The following is a 27,000-nucleotide window of genomic DNA, read 5'->3' on the forward strand; positions in this document are numbered from 1 at the left end:
TTACAGGAAAAAGAAGACTTTTATTAGAGACTGGTCAGATGCAAAGTTACATAATTCACACAGTACTTTTCTTTGTTGGAACTTGTCTTCTTTCCATGCTCTTTGCTGTTAACAGAGAGAAAGGAGAGAGGTGAGACACCACTGTAGTACCTACATTCCCACAGAGACTCTTGGGACCCAGGATTCTTCGGGGTGTATTGAAGATGGCACCGGAGACCAACACAAGTATACAAAGCAAAAAGATCCATGAATGGATGAAAGAATGAGAGGCACAGGAAGAAGAGGTAACCAAGTCAGGAGGACACAGACATAGGAAGGAAGGAAGCTGAAGTCTCACAAAGTGAAGGGCCAAACAGACCACCAAGGAAAGGCTCCCAGTTTAGTGGTGGGAGGCTGCTCCTGTGGTGTGAGGGTGAGAGGGAGAGAGGAACCTGCTAAGTTAGTACAGGTGAAGGCCAGGCTCTGGGCGAGGTACTGGAGATAGGAGCCTCCTTTCATCTACCCACTCACCAGCTCATCAGTTCATCCTTCAGTAACCAAGAGAGCTGTGAATATTTATTGGGGATTACAAAGACTAAAAACAATATGATTCTGAATTCAAGAAAACACACACACACACACACAGTGGAACATACACAGTGGAGAAGATAGAAGCGGTCAGAGTACACTGCAGTAAATGCAGTTACAGTGACTCTTCTGCACAGGAAACTCCAGGGAAAGGGACCCCGGAAGACTTGTTGAGCTGTACTCGGTGGGCTGGGCAAGGGGCTGCTTGCTGGCAGCAGGGGCTAGGGAGTAGAGAGAGACCAAGAGCACTGGCAGAAATAGTCAGCTCTGTGAGACCCCTGACATGACTACAGAAGCAGACAGAAGCAGGACACAGAGCTGGAGCACATGTGAGACCCCCTCATGGGACAGTGGGGTGGTTGCCCCGGTGCCTCACTGCTTGGGAGCTGAGACTCCATATTTCAGGGGAACAGGACCCTTGAGCAGGTGAGGACTTGTGTTAAGAAACTAGTGCCAGAGCCTTTGGGGAGAACAAGATGCAACTGACAGAAAGATAAGAGCTATCTTCAAGCTAGAGATGAAGAGACCAGAACTGGAGCAGACAGCGGAGAAAGAAGGCAGTGCATCTCCTCCGAAGGATCAGCAGGACGTGGTGACCACTGCATGGAAAAGGGAAAGGCTGCAGATGAATCTGTCTCAGGCCTGGGGAACCAAGATGAGCTGGATATAGGAGGAAGGGCAGGTCCAGGCAGAAACTCCATCTTGAGCTTGGCCTAGAACATTCTGATGGAGGTGTCAGCAAGTTGCTGTTTACCCAAGGCTGGAGTCCAGGGCAGCCAGATGGGAGAATTCCCAGGTGAGTGAGCATCGCAGCCCTGAGGATGCCTGGGGTTACCTAGGAGACAGAGGGCGTGGAGTAAAGGAAGAACCAGCCAAGTCCAGACCCCAGGAACACCATTCCATGAGGAATGCGAACAAGAGACATCCATGAAGAGTAGGGAGAAGTCTTGGCCCTGAGCCTTAAAACCTCAGTGGCAGAGGATTTCAGAAAAGGAGTGGTCCTGGCATCCAAAATGCCCACAGAAAGAATGGGGTGACCATGGGGACTGGAAGTCAGCCACGGTGTGTTTACCAAGCGAACTCCTGCCAGTGCATGAAGAGAGAGTGGGTGAGGTCTGGGGGACAGCACTACAGAGAGTTCTCTTTAAAATCTAGGCTGAGACAGGAAGGAGAGACATCAAAGAGAAGTGAGCGGCAACCCAGGTGATGGCTACCCATTGTACAGTCAACCCCACCTACTCCAAGCTTCTGGACTCGGGAATTCACCTACTCACTAGTACTTATTTTTATGCCCCAAAGCAGTGTCCTGGTGCCTTCTCTCTCCTTCTGGAGCATGTAGAAAGATAAGAAATATCCACATCCAAGGCCAAAGAAGGCCTCTTTGTTTCAGGGTTTGTCCTGTAAACAACAGTCCTTTTCAAGGTCTATCTAGAGTGACTTCTTACCCTGCATACAGCGCCCTCTAGTGCTCCTAGAGGGCTGTGATGTGCATTAGGGCGAAAACCAGGTATTAGATGAGCTCCTTGCAGGTGTGAGTTCTAACCCTGCTGGCCATGAATTGAAGTCCATGCATCAACAAAGCACACTAAATAAGGCATCTGTGCAGTACACATGGAAAAGAAAGTCATACATCGAACCCCTGAGGAAAATGTCAGGACCAGAGGTCAAAGGCGCCCAAAGTAATATTTTCTGAAGGAGCAAGGTTTCAGGAGTCACCAATCCAGTGTTTGCAGCATTTACAGATGAGAATCATGCGACTTGACTGCTCTTGTTAGTGCGTGAACATCACAATGAGGGTCACTAGACAGAGCTGCCCATGGCCAGTTTTCTGCCTCTGGATCCTTGGGTGGGTCTTCTCCTTCCTCCTGAGCACAGGCTCCCTCTAGCAAGTGGGACATCATGGAGAGCCTGACAGGAAGTTTGCACTAGTGAGTCCAGTGTCTGAGTCACTGAAATTGTTCTGCAAGCTCACCGAGGTGGTCACAGCCCACCCAAGCTCATGTGGCTTCTAGAAGGGTGTGCCATGCTAGGTCGAGGTGGGTAGGTATGTTGCCAAGTCTCCCACAGTCCTTCGTTCCATTAGTTTTGCTAATTTTGCCATGCAAGGGATTGAACCAGAGCCTCCTGCATGCTAGGCAAACCTCTACCACTAAACCACACCCCCGGACCCCACATTGAGTGCATGTAACACATGACAGACGCATCACAAACAAATAGTGCTCGAGGTCTGGGCCTCTCATGCCGTCATCTGAACATGGAGATATGAGTATTATAAGAAAACAAACAAAGCCTTGGAAGCAGGTGATAGGAAGAAGTCTGAATCTGGACACTAAGGGAGAGCCCTGCAGTGGGTTCCAGGATCCTGCCTGGGTCACAGCATAGAGCAAGAAAGAGCATGAGACAAGAGTAGAGGGGCCTCGCAGTGATCTGGGATGACCAGCTTATCTCCAAGAATGAAGGGCCATGAGGCACCTAAACGCTTGGTATTTATTCATTACATCTGAGTCAACAATGGGTAAAGGGCAGTGGGTGTTTCCAGAACTGTAATCATGACTACGGTGGCTGGGAAGACCAAAACATTCTTGCAAGGCCAAGAACAAGGAGGAGAGTTCCCCAGGTGCCTTATCCTCTTTATCAGGTCTTATCTCCAGCGACACAAGAAAATAAAAATTTTTTTTAAAAAAGAATTCTATGCAAATCCACACTGCAAGGCCAAGGAAGATGCATCAGTTATGGTTCATGTGCTAAGTATCTTCCAGCCACTCATAACTGGTCTTTCTAGCTACAAAGATCAAGAAAGTAGCCGACTCTCAAATATATTCTTTTCAACATGAGAGTTGGGCCCTGGTTTGTTGTGTTTCCTATTTTAAGTTTAGATAAGAAAAGACTTTAGACATCTTTGGTTGAATACTGCATTTCACTATCCACTCATATATGAAATCATTTTCTAGCAGCCTGAAAGAGTTCTAGGATAATGTTTATGAAATTATAAAAACACTCTGTGCCTAGTTTATTACAAGGACAGGGTCAGGCTCTGGGGATTCCAAGACAAATGAACCAAAATCCGAGCCATCAAAGAGCAACCCATAAGGAAAATGTCACTCATAGTTTGAAAATAGTAATCTTGCTTTTGGTTGAACCTCCCTGCCTCCCTTTCTCCCTGCCTCTCTTTCTTTCTTCCTTTCTCCCATCTTGATTGATTCTAATAAGATGTTATTAGCATTATGAAATGGATGAAGAAATTGTTCTTACATATATGCACATCATTAATACTTTTACTTGTTCTTAAACTAAAATCATTGGAATAACAAGGAAATTCATCCTCAATAAACAGAACGTGGTGGGAAGGCTCCGGCGGCATGGAGCCCTTCTAGGTTAAAGGGCTGAGATGACCACTATAGGAAGTCCAGCAGACTCAGAGCCAGTCCTGCTGGTCACAGGCGTCATCCCTGGAGCCCCTGTGCCAGCTTTGGCAGCTTCATCCCATGGCTCTGGAAAACACAGAGCAGACACTTCCTTCGCTAAAGGTCACACGAGGAACTCAAAGTCCGTGACCAGGCCAGAGCCGTCACACATCTTCACTCTGTGTTGCTTTTAAAGACGTGTTGTAGGTGACTGATTTCTTTGTGCGCATCAGACAGCGAGTTCCTACTGTGACACACTGGTGTATATATATCTAATGAGAGCATACAAGGAATACACAAAACACAGCCAACACCCACTGAGAATGCTAATCTCCCTCCAGCCCCATTTGCTCTAAAGAGAAAAAAAATATAAAAAAGAAATACAATGAGTCTGCTTCTTCATAATGAGGATCTAGGCCAGGCGCTAGCAGGAGGAGCTGTGAATATTTCAACACTGCTGGACCTAGGGCAAGGTGAGTTGGGAGAGATGAGTCTGGGTGTCACCGGCAACTGAGTTAGAAATATCCCAGGCAGTCAGACAGGGCTGGGCTCCCAAAGGAGCCAGTGCAAAAAGATGAGACACCTTATAACTTCGGGAGAGACAGACACCGCCACTGTGGGCCAGGCCTCAAGACAAAAGATAAATCAATGGCACCCACATACTTCCTAAGGATAAGCATCAGGGATTGATACTCTAAATAGGTCTCTGTCAGCCTGAGGAAGCTAGGAATCTCCTACAGGAAGAGTCCCTGCTCTTTAAGCATGCCTGCTTGCTATGTGACTTGCATCCCCATTTGTCACCAATTTAATCAACTTTACCAGAGCAACTAACCTTACTGGATTACCATAGTTCTGTCCCACCTCATGCCCACCTTGCGAGTTCCCAGATTCTCCCCACCTTAGACCTGCCTCACTTTGTGATTTTACTGTAAAAAAAGTCCCTAGAAATAACAGAGTCTTATCCACTCAGGACCACTTCGGTCTCTCTCTCAGACAGAAGCTTTCCTCTCAATAAATATATTCTGTTCTTTATCTCTATTGTTCTTAAAACTCATTCTTTGATTTTATAGAACACAAACTCATACCAGATATCTAGTAGACTGGGAGTTTTGTTCCCCTATGTCAGGGGGATGTGGGTACTGCTGGATCACAAAGGCCACCAGGAGCCACACTGAAGCATGTGGACTCTATCCTGAAGGGATACCATGTTTCACAAACAGTGATGTGTGTGGATGCTCCATTAACAACTCCTCTGTGTGCGTGCAAACACATGCACAGAACAATATCTATAACTACATCTTAAATTCCTTTTAGATGCGCCCTTTATGATGTCCCCACAGACTTGGGAATCCTCAGAAAGCTTCCTCTGCTCCAATCTCTGGGACCAACTGGGAATCTATACACCAGTGAGGCTGTGTGACCCTGAGGGTGAGTGTGACAAACAGAGGCTTAGCTCCAGCTCGCTGAAGCAAGGGGGCAAATGTGGAGGGTGCTCTTCTGCTCAGCTCAGTATCTGGCTTTTCACAGCTCTGCTTTCCTCCACAGGAAAGCTAGTACAGGGATCGGGGTGGACAAGGGTCTGAATCTCTTCTGTGTTTAAGATAAACCTGAGAACAGCATGCCAGGTAGGGTCAGGACTGAGGCAGGGATGCAGCCAATGATAGAGAAAACACATGGGTGGGATCAACTGCACTGGACCACTGGGGATGCCAGGAAGAGACCAAGGTTAAGGAAGAATCAGTGCTGCCCCCATGGTTTTTAGGTTGAGCAAATTGGGTGGATGATGATGTTACCAATCAAGAAAGGGAGTTTGGTGAGAAAATGGCTGCTTTTCAGGGGCAATGGGCAGCTGACCTGAGGGCTTGGAGCTTAGGATACAGAAAGAGACACACATTAGAAAATAATTATGTATCAGTGAAGAATCAAGTCAGACAAGAGTAGGAGATGACAGTCATCTACAGAAGAGAGAAAATTGGGCTAAAGACATAAGACAGGGGGTCACTGGTATTTAAATGATGGATCTGGAAGTCAGGTCAGAATTCAGAAATTTCAAGCAATCAAAACCAGCTTGCAAATAGCAGACAAGCAAACGGAAGGTGGAGAGGCTGAGGTGGCAGCTGCCGGACCACCGTGTGTGTGGGAGGTCAGCTGGGAAGGATTCAGCAAACGTGGGTGCTGGGATGAGCAGGGCAGGGTCAAAGGAAGGGGCTGCTCTTGGCCCTTTGTTCACTGTTAGAGTGGAGTCAGCTGATGGCATCAGTGGTGACAGACACAAGTTGAGGGCTCAGAAGGCTGACAGGAGACTGATAAGAGGGTCCCAGCAGAGCAGCTAGAGGAGACAAGGACCTGGAAGAAGGATGAGCACACATTACAGGGGCTTTATGGCTGTGTCAAGTATCTATCCCCTTACCTCCAGTGTCACTCAAAGCCACCGTTTATCCTTGCTCTGTGCCGGTAGTTGGGGACTCTTCTGTTTGTAGGAGGAAAATCCCTTCTCATGGGCTCTGAAATGGGAGCAGAGACCCTGTCAGTCACAGTGAGCCAGGACCCCCAGGGACCAGGAGGCTGTAAGTCACTGAGAAGCATTCGGCCAGGATGACCTAGGCCCACACTGCCAAGGGTCATGGGTGGCACCGCCCCTTGTCTTCCCGTGGTGCTCTCCTACCCTGGCTGTGTCATGGAGGGGATGCAGTTGATTTTTCCCACTCTGCACCGCCACCTGGGCTCTGTCTCCACCACTGCTACAAGCCCTCAAGGGCAGGGGCTGTCACATTTCTTTTCCATCCTCCTGGGATCTGCTCAGAGCCTGTCACACACATTTGCTGAACTGAATTAAATGGGTGCATTTCAGGCCATCTCTGAGACAGCTGCACATCTACATCAGCAACACTCTTGAGGCTCAACCTGGGGTCAGAATGTGGCCTGGTGTTATGGATTAAAAACTGGTGGTCAACTTAACACCAGCAGAATTAAATCACCATGATGCTGAGTGTAGATGTTCCACCTGAGGAAAGCTGCCAGCATAGAGATGTGGAGAGGAAAAGTGTGGCATTGAGGCATTGTGGGCTTTCCTACATGTTGCTGTTTGAGCCGTTGGTTCTCCTGGAGAAGCTCTGGTCCTCACATCAAGCATTGCTTCCTGGCTCCGGAGGGGAAGACATGTGCCACTTGGTCTCCAGGATGAACTCATCAAGCTGGCTTCCTGGCATGTACCCGACTGTGCTTATCATTGAAAGAGCACGGGGCCTCCATATCACTGAGGATGGCGGTGGTGCTTTTCAGGACAGCTCTGGTCTTTGTTGTGAGGGTGGCTTCTCAGCTCCAGCATAGAACCCTCAACCTACCAGCACAGCTCGCTCACCTTGCTGTCATAGACTTTCTGGCTTCCACCGCTAATGTATGGGCCTTCCCAGCACAGATCCATAGAAGAGACTGGTGTGAGTCCTTGTGGGCTCTAGACCTCCAGTTGGACTTGTGGGGGGCATTGTCATGAGCTCTGGGTCTTCATCCAGACTCATGTGGGACACTGCTGTGGGTTTCAGGCCCTTGGCTGAATATTCTATGTCTTTAGTGTTGTGGACAAATTTTCTGCATTTTCCTGTGTTAACTCTGAATGACCATCATAAAACAATATTATAAACTCCATGTCCTCATTCTAATTGTTCTCTGCACAACTCCTGACTACAACACTTGGTGACATCTTTTGAGGTCACATGCATTTACATCCGCACAGTACTTTTCATCTCTAACTGCAGCCTCCAGGGTGGCCTCCTGGGCTCACCCTCTTGGGCGGTGCCCTCCCAGGGGCCAGGCTTGGTCTGCTGAGTTACAATAGCACAGCTCCTCCGTGATTAAGAGGCATCACTGGGAAATTCAGTTGTCATACCATTAAATTGTCCCTGGGCTCCTGTTCCCCATTGAATAAACGGGGAAATAAATGATTCTTGCTTTAAGCTGTAAAATCTTGGACTATGTTGATACCCAGCAGTAGATAGCTAATTCGCCCACGTTGGTCATGCAACCAAATTATCAAATTTATTACCACACTATTTCCACAAGCAAACCCAAGGGGAAATCTGAGTGCCGGTTACAGAGATTCAAGACTGGGTCACAGCTTCTGAAGACAGCACCAGGAGAAGCGTTCCAAAGAACATTTTCAGGGGAGGAGGCACTGACAGTAGCTTTTTTTATCAAGTGACAACTTGAACGAGTTATAAACCAGAGGCATTTCTTAAAACAAAGTTTCAGGTTTAAACCCAACATTGTGACACAGACAACAGCAATCAGCGTCCCCTGCAGTACGATGTATCCCTGCGTCCACTGTAAAGGTGGACGTGGAACACAGAGGATTTCACAAGGCACCTGGAGGGCTCCATGGAAAACTCAGGACTGCAGAGTCACAGATCTGTCCAAAGTCCCTTCTCTGCCACTGAGTGTCGGGATCAAAGTCCCACAAGGGCAGTGTAGCCCTGAGCAACATACAGAAGCTCATGAAGCCTGTTTGCTACCCAGAAGGTGGGGAGGAACACAGTGCTGGCTGGAAGCAGTGGGGACGGGCATCTGACGGTGCCAATCCAGGCCCCCAGCTGGGGAGCAGCTGGGTTACAGAGCCAATCCTAGAGGCTGAATGAGAAAACTGATCTCCCAGGGGCTGGAGGAAGCCCTGCCCCTTCACTGAGAGGTTTGGCTACACCTGGCCATGAAACTCCATCAATACACACCATTCTGAAAATGCTCTAGGCGGAGTTGCTGTTTCCTGAGCTGGATTTGTCTGGTTTGGTTCTGTTCTGCTCTGTTTTGTTTTCTTTTATAACAGGGTCTTACTTATAGGCTGCAGTCCTTACTTGGGATTCTCCTGCCTCAGCCTCACAGTGGACTTGATATTTTGTTTGGTGGCTGGTAATTGCTAAATGAGTTAGTAACTCAAAGTTACCTTTACAATGACTTGTCAAGCAACTTTATACTTTACTATTCTTTTGTATTTTCACTTAAAATATCATGCTGCAGCATGGACTGGGCTCATCAGAAAAGGGTCTTCATACCAAAGGAAATAACCACTTACCAGGTGACCGATCATAAAACCGCTGGCTTCTGGGTTCCTCAGGAATGAGACCTATAATGCAGTAACCATCATAAGAAAAAACACCTCCACCGACTTCCAGAATGTTCTGAGATTGTGTAATTGAAGCCATAAATACGTTGCCTCCCCTCCTCCTCTTCCTCCTGCTCCTCCTCCTCTTCCTTCTTTTTGACTATCTCTGGAATTCTCTAGTAAGGTTTTCACAAAATACAAAGCTCAAACATGATTATCTACATCCACCACACAAAGAAGAATCAAATATGTGGTAGACACACAAAAATGCATGTCATTTTTAAAAATAGAAATAACAATAATGCTTACAGTTTTGTAGTCTTTTTCTCAGTGTGTTGTGTGTTTAAGGCTCTGTGTTTATGGCACTTGTATCCTGTGGTCAGTATACACAGCAAGAAAGAGCCTGTGGGTCCAGCCCTGAACGTGACACACAACTCAAGGAACATGCTTTGGAAGCCAAAAAGCAGGAGACTACAAGGGCTTTGCTACCACCAGCACCAATGGGAAACTCCTCTGGGATCTAAGGATGGCTCCAAAATCATAGGACACTAACACAATTATGCTTGCAAAGTGAAAGCCATACAAGAAGGACAAAAGGACATTCCTTCCTCTCCCTGCCATGGCTCTCAGATGCAAAGAGGCAGCCAGCTCTGATCACAGGCCAGGGAGGTCCCAGAGTCCAGCCCAGCCAGGCAGATGAGGCTGAGTCCTGATCCTCCTCCCGCCCACTACCGCACCCCTGGGCCTCAAAACCTAGGGCATGAACCAGGCAGGAACAAGTGCTCAACTCGAGAACACACTTAGGCAGAAGTCAACCCCAGCCCTGGCTATTTGTACAGATGTTGGAGCCATCAAATGGACTCATGTATGGAAAAGCTCAGCAAAAATATGAAGAAATATCTGAATAAATAGTTACACTGATATTACTTAGTTAAACAACAAAAGCAAAGCTAAAGGATTTTCATAATTACCACAATAGTTCAAATGTAGTTTTCACTTTTCCAGAAATTTCTGCCTTTAACTGATTCAGGAACAAAGAGCTGTGATATGAAATTGCTTCAAGGGGGAATAAACATTAACAAGAATGAATCTCAACTTACCAAGTAGATAATCGTTTCTCCAGTTATAGGATCTTCCCATGTCCCCAAAAATCATCTAAAGAAATTTAGGCATCAATAGATATCAGCACATGAAACAGAAGAAAAGAAACATACTGTAAAAAACTGTAAATATTATCTAGAGAACTTTGAGATATATAACACATTTTAATGAAATAAAGGTATATGAAGTGTGATCAGAACATATAGTGAATGTTTATATTTATAGAATTATTACAGTGAAATGCACATTACTAGGAGTCTCCATCAGAATATTGCCCCTCGCTTTGAACAGACAGTTCCCACCATTCTTTCCACTTTCTGAAGCAGTTCTGAACGCCTCTTTTCTGTGTGTCTAGTTTCACTGTCACACGTGCCTCAGTGTAGTGACTTGGTCAGAGCTTTTGCCTTTCATGGTCAGTTATGGCTTTGGGGAAGATCCAGAAGTCACAGGAGCCTCGGATCTGAATGAAGATCCTCTATAGCTTTGTTTGGCAGCAGTTGCCGTAAATATTTTGAATCAATTCAGGACATTGGGCAACCATGAAAAGACACTCACAAAAAAGAATTTCTAGAACTGATTCAGAAAATGACCCAAATGATGTGATAAATGTATTTGAAGTGACAGGGACTATTTTGAGAAAAATTAACAGTGATGTGTCACTTACTGTCATACATTTTAAAAAATGTTATGTACTCATTATGTTTTGTGATTGCACCTCAAGTCCCTTCAGATGCCATCAGGTACATATGTTCAAGAGAACACATGGGGAAGACCAACTCATGTAAGGGTCAGACAGACTCCAAAGTGACACAGAGCACACTTCCAATGCTATGGACCAGAAACAGAAACTTGGTTTATAAGCCTGCAAAAACTGAGTCCGGGTGGAACTTTAGAACTTTCCATGAACTCTTGATAGTATCGTCAGTGGAGCGAAGTGTCCACACCCAGCTTTCATGAGGCCACTGGCAGTGGACACAACAGACCCAGAGCCTGCTTGGCTTCCGGACTTTCCGCCTCTACCCATCTCCTGGTGCAGGGGTCACGGTGACTCCTCTGACCCCCAGGTGACAACCAGCCCAGGAGAGGGCCCACAGCAAGACAACTCGAGGGTGAGAGAGCAGTCTTCTCAACAAATAATGTCGCTGCGACTGAAGACCTCATGAAAAGGAGAGGCACCGGGCCCTTGCCTCTGGTTAGTGAAATGAAATGGATGGTAAACATAAGACTCACACAAAACATCAAAGGGGGAAATTGACTTAACAAAGGGCACCATCAAAGAAAAAGGCACACCAAGTGGGAGGAAGCATTTGCAAATAACTCAGTAATAAGAAGTAACTCAATTAAACATAAGGAAAGGAATTGAGTAGAATTTCTTTGAAGAAGATGCACATTTTCTTCATTTAATGACCTACCTATTTAACAGCAGTTCAGACTTACAACTTTTTTTTGCATAATTGTGCACATTTTGTTTTAGAGCCAGGTCTTTTCTTGGTGCAACACACCTAGTTCACGCAGCAGTGCAGTTTGTGCTGACTAAACCGTACACTGCAGTCCTGTAGTTTTGTCTTTTATATATTACAGTACCACATGTAAGAGTTATGCAAGTAAAAGCAAAGTCATCCGGCTGGCGTTTTCTTTGGCCATTTCTTTGTCCTGAGTCACATAGAATAGATATTATGTACAATTCCTCATTTAGTGACCAATTCATTTAGCTGCCCAGCTACAAGAACAGAACTCAGGAGGTAAATGAGGAATGTTGGTTTAAGAGTGGACATTCATTAGTTATTAAGAAGATACAAATTAAATCAACTCACACCCACTAGAATGGCTGAAGAAAAGGTACAACGACAGATGTGGCAAGAATGTGTTGAATCTGAAGATATCACACATTACCACTTTGGAAAACTTTAACAGCTCCTCAACAAATAAGACTGACTACACCCAACAGTTCTGCTCAGTGTGAGATTAAAAACCTACCCACCTATGACATGCATGTTCCCGACATCATCACTCACAATAGCCAGAGGGCGGGAAAACCCAAATGCTGATCAGTTACTGAATGAATAGGTCACATGTGGGATGTCCAGGCAATGGGAAAACTGTTTAACAGCAAAAACAAATGAAGCTATTTTCATTTCTTTTTGCATGCTACCTGTAAATATGCTCATGCATTCTATGATGTGTATACACACACCCTCTCAAACGTTTTCCTAACTGAAATAAAGCTACAACAAAAGGACACATATTGTGGGATTTATTCATATGCAATGGCCAGAATTTTACTCATATGAAGTTAACACAGAAAGCAGATCACTGGTCACCAAGATTTGGGGGGAAATGAAGAATAGAGAATGATTCATTTTAGGAATCTCTTTTCAGGACGATGAAAGCTTTCTGAATGTAGGTAGTGGTGGCAGTTTTCTTTGTGAAGATACTAGAAACCTCGAAGGTGTACTCACTGAAAAAGATGACTTGTATGGTACAGAATTATGTCTTGATAAAGATGTTATTTTAAAATGAAAGGCATCAAAGCAGGGGCTTTGGGTGTAGCTCAGTGGCCGAGTACATGCATAATATGTGTCAGACTCAGGCCCCTCATACCCAAAATCACATGGTATGTGCTAAATACACACAACTAAAAATCAGTAAATAATCAATAGTTACATGTATGAAAGAGATCGATGCGAGCTGGAAGCTGTCCAACTAGAGCTGGAAAAAACTGCTTCCTTCTCCTCCTACTATCAGAGGAGGTGGCTCTGGAGTCACTGGGTTTTATTTCCTGATCTGGGAGAAGGATGAAAGGGAATTGTGTGAGAGGGAGAGGCCGAGGGAGAAGGAGGAGGAGGAGGAGGATGAAAGAGGAAGAAGTAGGCGGGCGAGGAGGGAGAAAAGGAGGCCAAGGACAAGATCAAGGAGAAGGCTGTGGTGTCCACAGTGTAGAAGCTCCCTAAATCCAGTCCTCTGTGAAGCCAATGCTCCCCCTTCTGTCTGGGAATGTGACCCAGGAAATCAGCTCTTTTCGCCCTAGATTACTGCTATTTGAGGGGCTTAGACATCTTCTGTCTTTAGAAATGGAAAGCAGTCAAATATTTCCTTCCCTGAGCTAGCATTCCTTTGGTAGTGCTTCCTCAGTTCCTCTCTCTTGGGCTGTTTAAGGCCTCTTGCCTGAAACCCCAGACAAGGTTTTCCCCACCCATCCAAACTGGAAAAGCTCCCAGAAACTCAAATTCTTTGACCAGAAGTTGGAGAAGGGGCGGGGACTCCATCTGCCTGCTTCCGCCTGGCACTCTGGGTGGCTGGCCACCTTCCTGCAGCTCAGGTACACTCACCTGCTATAGAGAAGCCTTTCATCTGCGGTTTCTCATTCAAAATTAAAAATAAAAAGATTAGAAACTTCCCATGATTCAAATATTTATGATGTTGGGGACAGAAGAATATTTGCAAATTTAGAAATTTAATTCCAGTTTCTTTACAGTTACAATACTTTTATTTTAAATCATGAAGTAGTGAATTCAAATTTATAACCTTCAGGATGGTTTCCCTATGGTGTTCTTCCCAGATATTTTCCACTAGATTTAAGTGTTTATTGGTTTTAATTTGAATTTTTGGCTTTACTTCCTATGGTTTCCCTCTTTCTTGATATTACATTCCTCATCCTGGAAATATTTCTATATTGTACATATGTTTTTAAAATCATTTTATTTTTTAATAGCCTGGGGCTTTTTAAATGTCTTATTTTTTTTTACCTCCAACAATACTTTATTTGTTCCATCACTAAATTCACTGTAGCCTGTTTTCTTTCATGTTTGTAACATCTCCATGCGTCTCATTGAAATAGTTACAGCTGTGCTCTCTTTTCCTCTGTTTTGCACAAGAATTCTTTCTATAATATACACACATTGCATTGTACCCCATAAATATATACAAGAATTATTTGTCAACTAATTTTTTAAATTTTCCAAAAAGAAATCCATTATCTGCTTTTTTCTTTAGAAATGCAGAATTCTTGAATGTGTGGAATTTTTCTCTTTTTAACTTTCTCGTCATTCTTTATGATCTCTTGATCTTTAAGGACAAGCAGCATGGGAGTTCATTTTAAAGTCTCGTTTATTCCTACAGCTAACACAGCTCAGGATCAGAGCAGAAAACTTGGAATAAGAAGAAAGAAAGTACGCTTCCCCTGCACTTAGAAAGTTGTAGCAGATTTTTGAGTTGCACAATCAGAGTGGATTTTCCCAACCAAAGACAGAAGAGGGGTTAAACTAGGTGATGTTTATGAAGGTCAGTTCAACTGTGGCGAAGGCCATGGACGCCGCTTCTCCCTGTGGCCACACAGTCGGCCTTCTCCCTCACCTCCTTTTTCTCACCTCCTCACGCTCGGGATAGTTACATTCCTCTCCCTCCAATGAATTCTTCCTCTGAGTCTGCACCCCTGCCTCAAAAGCATCAGCCTCCTCCACTTCACTGTGAGGAACCCTGGGGTTCCTGCTATGACCCAGAGGCACAGTGGTCCTCACCTCCAGCCCACCTGTGTACTTCTCCCTCAGATTTTGCTTATTCCTATCCTAACAGATTTCTGTATATTTCAATCCAACCTCTGTCCATCTCCATCCATTTCAGTCCTACTCCTGTCCATTCCTTTTGCATTTCAGGGTCTCCCCATGTGATCTCTCCCTTCCAGACCACACTGGCCCTCTTCTGATTTCTATCTACTTGCTTGGTTCACATGCCTGATCCTCACAGCAGACATCTGCCCATCATCCAGATACTCATTCTCTCTCTCCGTGGTCCCAAGTGCTTGTGTGTTGATGGAGTATTACCTGCCCAACAGATACCTTGCCCACACCAGTCTGTTAAATGCTACAGGGATTAGCACTATGCATGTCTAGTTCCCCAATGACTTTGCCTCCACCTTCATAAACCACAGAAAAACCACTCTAACACAATGCTAGTAAAAGATACCTGTAGTCCTTGTCACTTCTGAGTTAGCTTTGTATGAGCATATCATCATGAAGCATGTGTGTGTAACAGAGTTAGGAAAGGAGATACTTGGTACTCATCCCAGCACCAGGAAGGGAAAATCCTTAAACTGCAACTTAGTGTGGCAAGCCGCAGTAGATTGTTGTCACCTGTGGATTGTTGGCCCTCCAAAGTCACTAGTGTGAGACCAACCAATAACATTAAGCCAACCCAGTTTTTTTTTTCTCTCACCACTAAGAAGACCACCCCAGGGATAGTGTCATAGCTTTTATTTCCATGTCTCCCCAAAGGCTCAAGTGCTCATAAGTGGGGCTGTTCAGAGGCAGCTGGATCTAGGCCATTTGTTATACTGGGTGAAGGGTGCTTACAATCAGATTTGTCGCTGATTGAATTAGCATGGTTCTGAGTGTAGCTGAATGAATTTAGTGAGGACAGAAGCCCCATTTGGGCTGTGAGTGGCACCAATGGCTGGTAGCTCGGATAGACTAAACAGGGAAAGCAGGCTCACTGCCTGCTGCTTCCTACCTGTCTGGCCACGGACTGTTTCTCCTCTGCGATGGCCCTCTGCCTTGGAGCTAGCTAATTACAGACTGGAATCTCTACAAACTGTGAGCTAAACATTCCTCCTTTGACTTGCGAGTGCTAGATATTTTGCCCCAACAAGGAGAAGATAAGTAAGATGAATAGGGTTCCTCAGTCATGGGTTTCAGGGTACCCTAATTCTATAATGGGCTTCCTTTGCAAACTATTTAGGGTGGTGATGAGAATAACACGGGGATGCTAACTTTTATGTGTGATTCTTGGAGTTGAAACTTTAGACTCTTTTGGGGGGGGGGTACCAGGGATTGAACTCATGATCTTGAGTTTGCCAAGCAGGCACTTATGCTGCTGAGCTAAACCCCTGGTGAAACTTTATACTCTTTTACCATGATTTTCACTACAGAATTAAGTTTTGGAAAACTGAATAAAAATAAGATGGGCTGGGGATTTAGCTCAGTGGCATACACACCTGCTTGGAAACTGTGAGGTCCTGAGTTTGATCCCCGGTACCACACACACACACACACACACACACACACACACAACTTCAAATAAAAATAAAAGATGCAGAGAAAAGTGCTAGACAGATACAGTTATATAATAGTAGGGGGAAAATGAAATGTCTATCAAGATTATTACCCAGTGATGAATGAGCTACTAATAGAACTGAGATATTTTTAATCACTAGATTAAAGAACCTTCATGTTTCATAGTGTATTCCTAACCATTTCTTCCCTAACTTTCCCATATTCATTCAACAAGTATTTACTGAGTGTCTACCTTGTGTCAAACATTGTCCAAGGCCAGCAAACAAACAAACATTCCTTCTCTCAAAAGAAAAACTGGGTATGAAGGAAAGCAGTCAGTAAATAAATATGTGATATGATTATCTCAAGTCAGAAATTTATACTAATTTTGTAATATTTTTGCAAGTCATTTCTGACCAATTAGAGAGAAAAACAAAAGAATTCTGCCTTTCGCTTATTATGAGCCAGACACTACAGGTGTTTAATTTCCACAAATACACTTGATACCCTCAGCAACCTCTGGTGTGGTCTAGTAAACCGCTTTGAATACAACAGCAAAAATCTCCCTTGTTTGTTCCACTAATGTATGGTCTTAGATATAAAACTTCAAGGATTTGTTCACTGTTACTTTCAAATCATGTCCAAGGTCTCAGAAAGGAGAGAAGAGAGAATAACAGTATTTATACACAGTGAAGTACTATTCTGCCATAAAGAAGAACAGATCTGAGTCATTTGCATGAAGATGGATGCACCTTGAGATGATATTGTTAAATGAAATGAATCAGACACAAACACTTGAGTATGTGGTTTCTCCTATATGAGAAAGCCAAAATATAAGTACAGAGCAAAATAAAAGACAAATAATGGAAAGTAAACAATAGCTCTTTGTAAAAGGGAAGGAGACTAAGAGATGGAGTATGGGGAGGAGAAGGATTGAAAGCAGAAGTAAGATGTGTTACGTGCCTGCACCAGCTCCCCACACTGAATGTAACTATCAGTACGTACTGCAAATGAGAACCAAAAAAAAGAACAGGCTGGAAGAAGCCAGAGACACAAACAGTGAGGCTGTGGGTGTCCAAGTAGAAACCCCTGTATCAGCAGCCGGGCCTGCCCAAGCCTGGGCGATGGGCCGGCCACCCTGTGAAACCTTCTGCTTTGCCCAGAGCCACAGGGCGCTAACGGGTGCTGTCGGGAAGAGGGCGAAGCCACCTACCTCCTCGCTGCTGTGGGACTCGGATGTGTCGGCCCAGCGGCAGTGAGCCCACACCTGCTGCGCCTGCTCGCCCGCCATCTGCACGGTGCTTCTGCAGGCTGCGGTTTGCTGGAAGAGACAAGGCGGTGAGTTATTCTCCAGCCACCGCGGCCCTGGCCAGCGGCCACGCACAATCCTCGGGGCTGGAAAACATGATGCTGAAAGGGAGACTTCACAGAGGTGCTTCAGTTTTCCAAAAAGAAACTTTGTAAGACCTGTGCAGACTCAGATGAAATATTTAAATGTCTGAGGCGCTGATGCATTGCAGGTCTCCGGGAAAAGCACACGTCCCCTCCCTCTTGAACACTGAGCCGGGTGCTTTGAGTGGATTCTCATTGGAGCAACAAAAAAAGATAACGAGCTCACAGGACTCTGCCCTCAGATTTTTCTAGAAGCAGATGCTTTTCACTTTTTGGGTTGCATCTTTGGTAAAACAGGGTCATAATGAAAATTTCACAAGTAACAAACCTGTTGGAAGTGTCCAGAGCTTGAGAAGCCAGGCATGCAAAATGGGGACACCAGGGAAAGAGAATTCAGGATGGACAGCATTTGCCCGGGTCAGAGATGGTGTCTACCCACAGGGGATGACTGCCTGTCCCACCCATCCTGGCCTCAGGGGGTTCAGCAGGGGACGTGCCGTGTGCCCGACTCATGGAGCCTGAACAAACGGGACACATGCCGTGCAGCGGTCACTACAGAACAACATGACTGGTGCCAAGAAGACAGTGCGTGGTGTACATTCGCTTATAACGAAATTGGAAAGTGTCTGTCTAGATTCTCGTTTGGCCTCTTTGTACTCACTTTACCTGATACAAATTCATCCCCTCTTTATTGTAATTATTATTTTAGTTTCCTTTCTTTATTCTTCCATGTCTGCAGTTCCTAATAATCACACTCACCTTGGGGGACTGGTACATATCTGTGTCACATCTTAACCATTGTTACTTCCCCTTGAGCCCCTCCCCTCCTGTCCTGTCCCATCCCAAGGTTCCCTTCATCTTCATGTTACCAGGCAACTGAGGCACCAAGAATTTCCCAGGGCCCCTCGGGACCATGGATTCCATAGCCCAAGGGGTCACTCCTCACCCACTGTCACCACAGAGACCCTGCGAGGACTCAGCCAGGCAGGAGCCCAGCCAGGGAAGCAGCGTTGCCCTTTCTGTGTCAGTTTCTTGGCCCCGATCCCTTTCTGCCACACTCACCACGTAGTAGCCCCTCTGGAAGGCACATGTAGACGGATCTTCTCTGGAATCTTTTAAGCACGTGGTCTCCCGGATGCTGAACTCTAAGCTCATGAGCACGCGGTCCTCATCCAGAACATTCACCTTCACAAAAGCACAGGGTCAGCCTGTGACATTGGTATTTGGGCAGCACATAGAGTTAGACATGCTTCTCTCTGACCAGTCACAAAACATTTACAGAATCGTCCACTGCAAAGCTGAACTTCACTTGGTTCTATGCCCTCCATCTGAAGCGCAGAGAGGAACAGCAGCTTAGTAAAGTCACACAGTTTATTCCACTGACAAAAATGCACTCAAAATGTAGGCCAGCTTCTGAAGATTTCCACTGATGACTGGTCCTCAGGATTCAAGAATTCCTCACCTTAAATTTGCCTACTCTCTAAGTTTTATTGCAAATGCAAAATTAATGCTTGCCACCCAGCCGCCAGCCATGGTGCAGAGAGGAAGATAGTTTGTGTCACACAACGTGCGTTTCCCACCTGAGGTTGAAAGACGCAGCGCTCTGCTTTCCTGTTTTGGCTCTCAAGGGGGAAAAGCTGTGCCTTTTATGGCTTATTTACTGAGAGAGCTTTTGTACTTTGCCGCTTTTTGTGGGTAAATTTGGCCACCAAACCTGGTGCTGAAGAGCCGCCCAGCATTCCGAAGGGTGAGCAACTGAAATGTGCTTTACAGAGAATGCGATGTGTGTGTGTTAGACAAACTTGGTTTAGGTGGGAATTATCATGGCCTTGGTGGTGGGTTCAGTGTTAAAGAAATTACAGAATCCATTAAACTAGGCATAATACACAACTAGGGTTGTGTATTAATGAGTCAACAAAAATGCCACAACTCAGGACTTGGAGGATATTAACTTTGTATTTCCTCTAGGGACTATGATTCAGTGTTTGCAAAATCAAAATATATGGCAACTTTATAGAACGTACTTTCCTCCGGTGACAAGAATCAGCAGCACTGGTTTTTTAGTAATTAGGCAACAAGCACATCTCAGCTGCATAGTGTCACCCAACCCTGGCTCAAGTGTGAGCAGTTTTCATGATGGAATACTTTCCCATGGTTTTCTGTTTCTCTCCACTAAGGATGGATACTAGGGGTATTGACCAAACTTCCTGACAAACCCGAGCCATTCTGATAACCAGAAAGTGTGGTTCTCTGAGGTCTCAAGGTATATTCATTGCCTGAGGCAGCTCAGGAAAGATGCATGCAGCTCAGAGGTCATAGAGGGGGTCCACAGAGTATGCGCCTTAAAACAATCTAAACGAGGTGATTGCAGATGGTTACAGAGCAATGCAGAGGAACAGCGTGGCCATGTCAGTAGGGATGAGGAAGCTACTTAGAAACAGTACAAGGAAAACCCTCCAGAAGAAGAAACCCATTAACTGAGTCTTACAGCATAGGAAGAAGCCATCATCACGTGCAGGAAAGCAGAACCAATGACCTAGAACAAACAGTGCTGACTCACTGGGGTGGAACAGCATGAACAAAGGTTGATCCATTCAGTATGATGTCAGAGAGACAGGTCATGGATGGTCCTGCAGCCCATGGGCAGGTGTTTATACAGAAAAGACCCAACCAGGGCTTTTTCCCACCTATATCTGTCTTTTTAGCCAACACTCACTTGATCACATTTTCTTCCGAACAGAAATCCTTTCTGTGACCAGGCTAAAGGTTCCCAAAGCCTTTCTGTTCTATTTCACTTTTAATTATAAATTTTATCTTCAAATCATTTCTGTTTTCACTCACCTTGCTGTAGGTGGCTTTGATAGATGCCCAGGGGATTATTAAGCATAATTCTGAGCTATGGAGGTGTAATCTTTGGTGCTACATCAGTTTCCTGGCCACCACCAGGTGAGCGCCTTGTTCCACCTTGGTGTTTCTTCCTGGGAGTCAGTTGATCATGGCATGAAACTGTGACCCAAATAAACCTCTCCTCTTTTATGCTGTGGTGTCAGATGTTATACCCCACCAATGGGAAAGCTGACCAACACAGAAATGGCACCAACAGTATGGTCATGGATGTGACTGTATCTGATGATGTATGTCTTTCAGAAGTCTTTGGAACTGGTTTCCAGGAAGTTTGGAGAAGTGGGTAAGAGAAACCCTACAATGCTTTAAGCAGACACTAATGGGAAATTCTGGTGAGATCTCAGAAAACCAGAATGCTGATAGGAATGTGGCTCATGGGGTTTCAGATGGAAACAAGAGTTCTACTGAAAATTGAACTATAGACTGTATTACATCCTATCAGACAACTTATCTACATTTTCCCCATGTTCTAAAACTTTACATGAGACTTAGTGGCAGCAGACTACTTAATAAGGCAGAAGAAATTTCAAAGCACCCCAGTGTTCAGGCTGTAGTATGGGTACTGCTGACCACTTTTAGATTTACAGTATAAATTGGGAACAAAAAGCAGAGTATAAAGCTTTCAAAAACTTAAGTTTTGGCCCAAAAAGAACCACATGTAAAGTTGGGACCCAAAAAAGATGTGGTAGCTTGACAACTTTAGCACCATTAAAAGGAAACCAAGTACTATGTAATAGGAATAAAAAGAAAGATGCAGGTATATCAGAAATCAGCAAGACCCCACCCATCACAGGTTGAAGGGTGCAAAAGTATAAACCTTCCATTTCAGAATACAGCTACTGGCTCACCTGTTGAAGAAGAGCCATCTAGAGAACTGGTCCCCAGAATTCCTTTCACCATGCTCAGCACCCAGGCACTGAGAGGCGGATGTAGTTATCATCCAAAGAGTTCTGGCTACTGCTCAAGCTGGCAGTAGACCTTGATATCAGCCACATAATGCTGTTTTATCAGGTGGGAAGAATGCAAAAGGTTTTGGAATATGGGAGTTTCTGCTCAGGTTTCAGAAAATGCCTGAAAGTCCAAACAGTGGGTCAATGTGAGAGTAATGTATGGAGCTGTAGAAATGGAGCCAAGGTATAGGAGAGATCCTAGGAAGTTGAAAATGTCAATAACATGTAATATCTGCTCAGGAGATAAATTTGCCATGAGCAGGGCCAGCCAAAGAGAGCCTGTGTGGGCAGCAACTGGCAAGGCCATAGGGAGTGGGGATGCCCAAAACCTGTGGAACTTACATCTCATCACAATTTGCCTAGATGCCGGACATGGAGGAGCTACAGGACTTAATGTTTGCCCAGCTGGATTTAGGTTTTCTTCTGGATCCATTCTTTTTTCTTTTCTCTTATTTTTTAGTTTATGAGGGAAACAAACCCCACAAAATTTCAAAGCAAAATGATAGGAAGATAACAATAGTTATTGTGCTGTGTATTGTTATCATCAAAACAGTTATTCAAAGTACAAGATAAGGCACAAGAAATGGTCCAAATGATTTAGCACAAACTTTCCTTTTCAATGAACTAAGAGAAACTAGTAGTATAAATATCTTATCTATCTTGTATTTTTTTCTTTTCCTCTCCTTCCTTTCTCCTTTCCCCCACCCCAGTTCCTCTTACCTTTTGAATAGTGCCTTCCCATTTCACAGGTCTATTGTACATTTTGGACCTTACTATTTGAGCTTCTCACACTAGGGAGACAATACAATGTTTACACATGTAAGTCTGATTTATTTCACTTATGAGTATGGTCTCAAATTGTACCCATTTCCCTATAAAAAATCTCGTTTATCTTCTTTATCACTGAGTAGTACTCCATTGTATAAAAAGACCACATCTTTTTTATCCATTCCTCAGTTGATAGGCATTTGAGTTGTTTCCATAATTTACCAGTTATTAATTGTGCTTTTATAAGCATGGGTGCACATAGATCAGTTCCATTCTTTTCTATCTTCCTATCCCTCTCGTATGAAATGAGGATATTTACCCTTCACCATTATCTAAAGAGAATGTGATACTTGATTTTGATTTTCACAGGAGCTTGCCTTGAGACTTGGACTTTTGGGTAATGCATGAACTGTTGAGGAAGGCAGTACATTTTAAAATAATTTTTAATAGGATAGTTTCATCATGCTGTGCAGAATTGTGGCCATGTCTTTATTTTCAGATTAAATATGTTTGAAGGAATTGTTTTGGGATGTCAAGTTGACAAGAGGCGGAGTGTGACAGTTAAGCTGGATTGTGAAACTGAATGGTTTGAGAGCCATCCAGGGCATTTGTGAGGTGCGTTTTTGAGTATGTTTGGTTCGTTAGTGAAGGCATGACCTTGGATACTGTATTTGATACCCAGCCCTTCCTCTCTTGTGCTATTCACCTGCCCTGCTACCTGTCCATCCTTCCCTTCTCCGCTTGTGTCCAGTGAATGGACAGTCTTTTATCAAGATTGCAGCAAGGAAACTATCACAGCTGAAGCTGTGTCATTTCCTCTTTCTTCAACCTTTTTTAAAATTTGGAATTCAAGATGTATAAACTTGAAATCAAATATGATGTATTTGACTCAAGACTGTTGGTAAAACCCAATAGTTATTCACCCTCATTCTACATTAGAAAGACCAGGATAGTGTTTGAGAATATAAATACCAACCCTGAAGATAGGGATTTAATTAGTCAACCATCCCTCCGTGACATTAAGAACATTTAAAGTTCTTAATGGATGCTAATGTGAACCCCAAGTAAATTCAGGGATAAAGTGGAAGGGTCTGACCTTTTCTCTAAGTCTACTGGACTCTACCCCAAAATATGTATGAATAAATTGCTTATTTCCTGTTGTTGTATTTTTAGAAGTGAAATTATAAAATCAAAGGTTTAAAATGTTTGCTAACTTTAATGCTGAATGTGCTTGAAAATATGCTCAATAAATATTTCTAAATTGATTCTTAAAGATAATTTTACCAAATAGTACTAAGCTTACTTCTGACTTTTTTCCTTTTTGGATATCAGAGTGGTCAAGTATTTTTTCCAGTGTTTCTTAATTCTTTCGTGGATTGTTTGTGCCCTCAGTGCTAGTGACCTGTTCACTCAGCTCTCTCCTAAGGACTTTGCCTCTCAGCAGATCATCATATCTATTAGGGTAGAGAGTCCCAGTGTATTTGGGGCCATCTGGGGGTGGTTGTAGAAGATAAGCTTAACATAATGCAAAATGTAAAGCATTTCTGAGAGGAAAGACCTCTCACCAGGAAAGACCAAAGGAGGGCCGTCCTTTTCACATGGAGGGAACGACTGAAGGACGGAGCATGCTGAATGTCACTTGACAGTTTTGCATAATTAAATAAGACTGGAAAGAGGCAAAAGCTGGCAGGATCCATATGGGAGAGCCACATACTCAAAGCAGAGAGGCCCCTCTTACTTAGGGACCTATAAGAACTACTCCTGGACCAGTAAGGGTGCTCACCTTCAGATGCATGCAGTGGCCTCAGGTTTGCATAAGTCTATTAGAATGGTCCACATGCTGAATGTGCCCTAGGTAGCTATGCTATGTACTATCTCATCTCCCTGGGCCAGATTTCCATGATGCCCCTAATCAGTTTTCTTGATCGCTTCACACGCTCTTCTTCATTTAATTAACCACTAATTTTGTCCTGCAGTGAATAACAGTTTAACTTACAAAGTTAAACTGTATGTGTGAAAACTTGGCAAAAAGACATTGATTCCACAGTACTACAAGAAGATGTCATTAAATATCAATGAAAAGGGGTATTTGAAAGCCAGTGGAAGCAGCAGGATTCTGCTCCTGTCATCTTCAAGGAGCAGTTCAATCAGACCTGGCAGTGTTTCCCTACCACAGCATCCAGGTCTAAGCAGTGCCATTCCGCTCACGTCCCAGGAAGCGCGCCCTATTAAGGCAGGGCCCATAGACCTAAGACCAATCCAAAAATACAACCAACTCAGTCAACTTGCTCGGCATTGAGAAAACAGACACAGAGCCCATTGCTGCAGAAGAAAGTCTAGACAAATACATTCTATTTAGAGAACTGGGCTAGGAAAGCGTGAATCACACTGTACAGGGAATCTGGGGGGATGAATGAGGAGGGACCCGGAACAAAGAGGAGACAGAGCAGGACCAGGGTCACAGAGAGCACACTGGCTGAGAGAGAGGATGGCTGCTGCTCAGACGCCTGGCCCTTTTCTAGTTCCCCGGAAGCCTGCTTCTTCCTTCTGGTTCCCAGGTTGAGCAACTTTACAGAACCTCCCATACCCCCAGCCTTAACGTGAATTCCTGAGGGTGTTTCTCTTCCGGCCTCCTGTGAGCCCCATGAAGGTAGTAACTAGTGAAGTCATTTGGGGAACAGCAGAGAGAGAGGTGCTCCTCATTTCCTCTAAAGTGTGATTCTACATTTCCCCCTTGGCTTTCACAAACTTAATCATTGGAAGCTCAAAAAATTCTTCTCCTCTTGGTTCTCCAGGCTATGGGGAAATAGAATATTAGCAAGCTGACAAAGGAAGGCAGAGTTCTTTGACTCCCAAAGCTGGAATTTATTTCCTCTAAGTAGTCAGAGCAGAGCTGCTGAATTGCAAAGGAGGCCCAGAAATGAGCAGCTCTTAGTAAAACACCACCAGAGGAGCCAGGAGGATTTCAGGTCCAGAGGCAGCAAGAGAAGCCAAGGTCAGAGGGAAGGACACTGTGGAAGAGCCCAGCCTCCAAAGTAGCTTTGCAAGCCTCAGGACAAGAATCATAATTAAATCCTTTCTCTGTCCAAAAGAACACATCCGCGTGGAGGAGCAGGCTTGCTGCTGTCTTTTTAAACTAGAAAAAAATGAAAATGAAGGCTCTCCCCAATGAATGGACTGCAGATAGACAGTGCAAAGTAGAGGAGAGGAAGCTTCGTTACTCACTCACTCTTTTTAATGAGCTCCTGAACGCCCGAAACAGATATGGACTCAGGGACTGGGAGTTCACTTTGGCCACAGAGGCACTGAGGGCTTCATGCAGGGAGGAAGGGTCATAGTCGAACACAGGGAAACCTGGACATAAGCACATGGCCACAGGGACGTGAGACACCTGCCCGGGATTGTGATGAGTCCTCAGAGCAGGTGGCCCCGGTGTCGGGGTCCTTACCTGAGCAAGACCGATAGTGCATCCCAAGGGCAAATATGATCAATAGCTTCACCACGCTCCTCTCCATGGTGGAAAGAATGATTTTAACTCAGAGCCCGGGAGATGGTCTCTCTGTGGCTTTAGGGTGATGATTCTCTCTGAGAACAGCTGAATTAACCAAATCTGCTTGTTTTCTCTGATTCGTGTGGTCTGCAACTTAAACAGAAAGAATTGATCCTGGGGGTCAATATTTACTGCTGACTTTTCCTATGGAAAAGTTCCAGTTTCAGGTCACTTTTGAAGTTTAGACTTTACCCTGGGGACTTTAGCCTACAGCAAAAGACATCAAGAGGCCCGGGACTTCATGTGAGCTGTTTATTTTCTCTTTTTATTTTCCTTCTCTCGGGGGATGATGTGTTCCACAAAACAGCTGCTTTTCAGTTTTTGCCTGTTCCATCCCTCTCATAGGACTCCCAGGGGACTATTTCTGAAAATAATGTATTTTGAAATTTACTTTGGAAATTATGATTTCAAAGAAGAGAATTTTATGGAGGTTTTACACATTCCAAGCAAAGCATAGGTGATGTAAGAAGCTGCAACACAATTCTGCTCACTAATCTTCTTGCTCGTGGACATTTTTGCACATTAGTAGGCTCCCCCTGTAACAGTTTTTATGCAGTGCATGAACCCAAGGAGGGCTGTGAATTATTAAAAAGAGAAATGCTCTGCAGGAAACACCATGCACATTGTGTAAAGGTGATTGTATGAGCATTCATAACATCAACAGAAGCCTGGGCTCAGAAAGCCCAGCCCTGCAATCTCAGCTCTGCTATGTCCTCACTAGTGTGTGTCCTTGGTTGCAGTTCTCAACACCTCTGTGGCTCAATTTCCTCACCTATAAAATGGGCATAAATGGATAGACAGGGTTCTGCAATTAAAGAGAACTCACAAGATGAATGGAGGGAAGAAGAAAGGTTTATTTTAAGGAATTGGCTTTGGCAGCCTGGGAAGACCTATTGTCCAGTACAAAGGCCAACCACTGGCAAAATTCCCTCCTACTGGTCAGCCTTTTTTTTTTTTGCTCAGATCTTCAGCTGGTTGAATGACATATATACATACACACAATGAAGTTATTTGCTTAACTCAAAATCTATTGATTAAAACATTTAGAATAATGTTCCTCAAAATGTCCAGATACCAAATGTGTCTACCCAAGATGACACATCACATGAGGACTGAATAACAAGCCCTCAGGGGATGACTTAGAAAAATGTATTGGTCAGTTTTTCATCCCTGGAACCAAATACCTGACGTACATAACTTGAAGGGAGGATTTAGTTTTGCTCAT

General features: G+C 44.4%; 1 protein-coding gene across 1 annotated transcript; it reads right to left on the minus strand.

Moving 5' to 3' along the window:
- Spp2 (secreted phosphoprotein 2) lies at positions 1–25,880 on the minus strand. The gene is made up of 8 exons (XM_003474397.5): positions 25,674–25,880; positions 25,455–25,579; positions 18,666–18,788; positions 17,425–17,532; positions 10,164–10,218; positions 9,034–9,084; positions 6,382–6,475; positions 1–105 (listed from the first exon to the last, which is right to left on the minus strand). Exons 1-7 carry the CDS (start codon positions 25,738–25,740, stop codon positions 6,390–6,392), a joined length of 615 nt encoding a protein of 204 aa, XP_003474445.2. The 5' UTR covers positions 25,741–25,880; the 3' UTR covers positions 1–105; positions 6,382–6,389.
- Between the last annotated feature and the right edge of the window lie 1,120 nt (positions 25,881–27,000).

The sequence above is a fragment of the Cavia porcellus genome, unplaced genomic scaffold (genome assembly GCF_034190915.1).
Source record: "Cavia porcellus strain 051 isolate PalLab524CR breed Dunkin Hartley unplaced genomic scaffold, mCavPor4.1 scaffold_26, whole genome shotgun sequence".
In the NCBI taxonomy this organism is placed as follows: Eukaryota; Metazoa; Chordata; class Mammalia; order Rodentia; family Caviidae; genus Cavia; species Cavia porcellus.

Bases quoted from the DNA above. Each gene is read 5' to 3' on its own strand.
- Spp2 (XM_003474397.5), bottom strand. From the start codon at position 25,740: ATGGAGAGGAGCGTGGTGAAGCTATTGATCATATTTGCCCTTGGGATG. The intron at 18,789-25,454 runs GTGAGTGAGTAA...GCTTTTGTGAAG, and splicing joins TCAGGAGCTCATTAAAAAGA to GTGAATGTTCTGGATGAGGA. The intron at 6,476-9,033 runs GTAAGTGGTTAT...CTCCCATTTCAG, and splicing joins GTTTTATGATCGGTCACCTG to AGCCCATGAGAAGGGATTTT.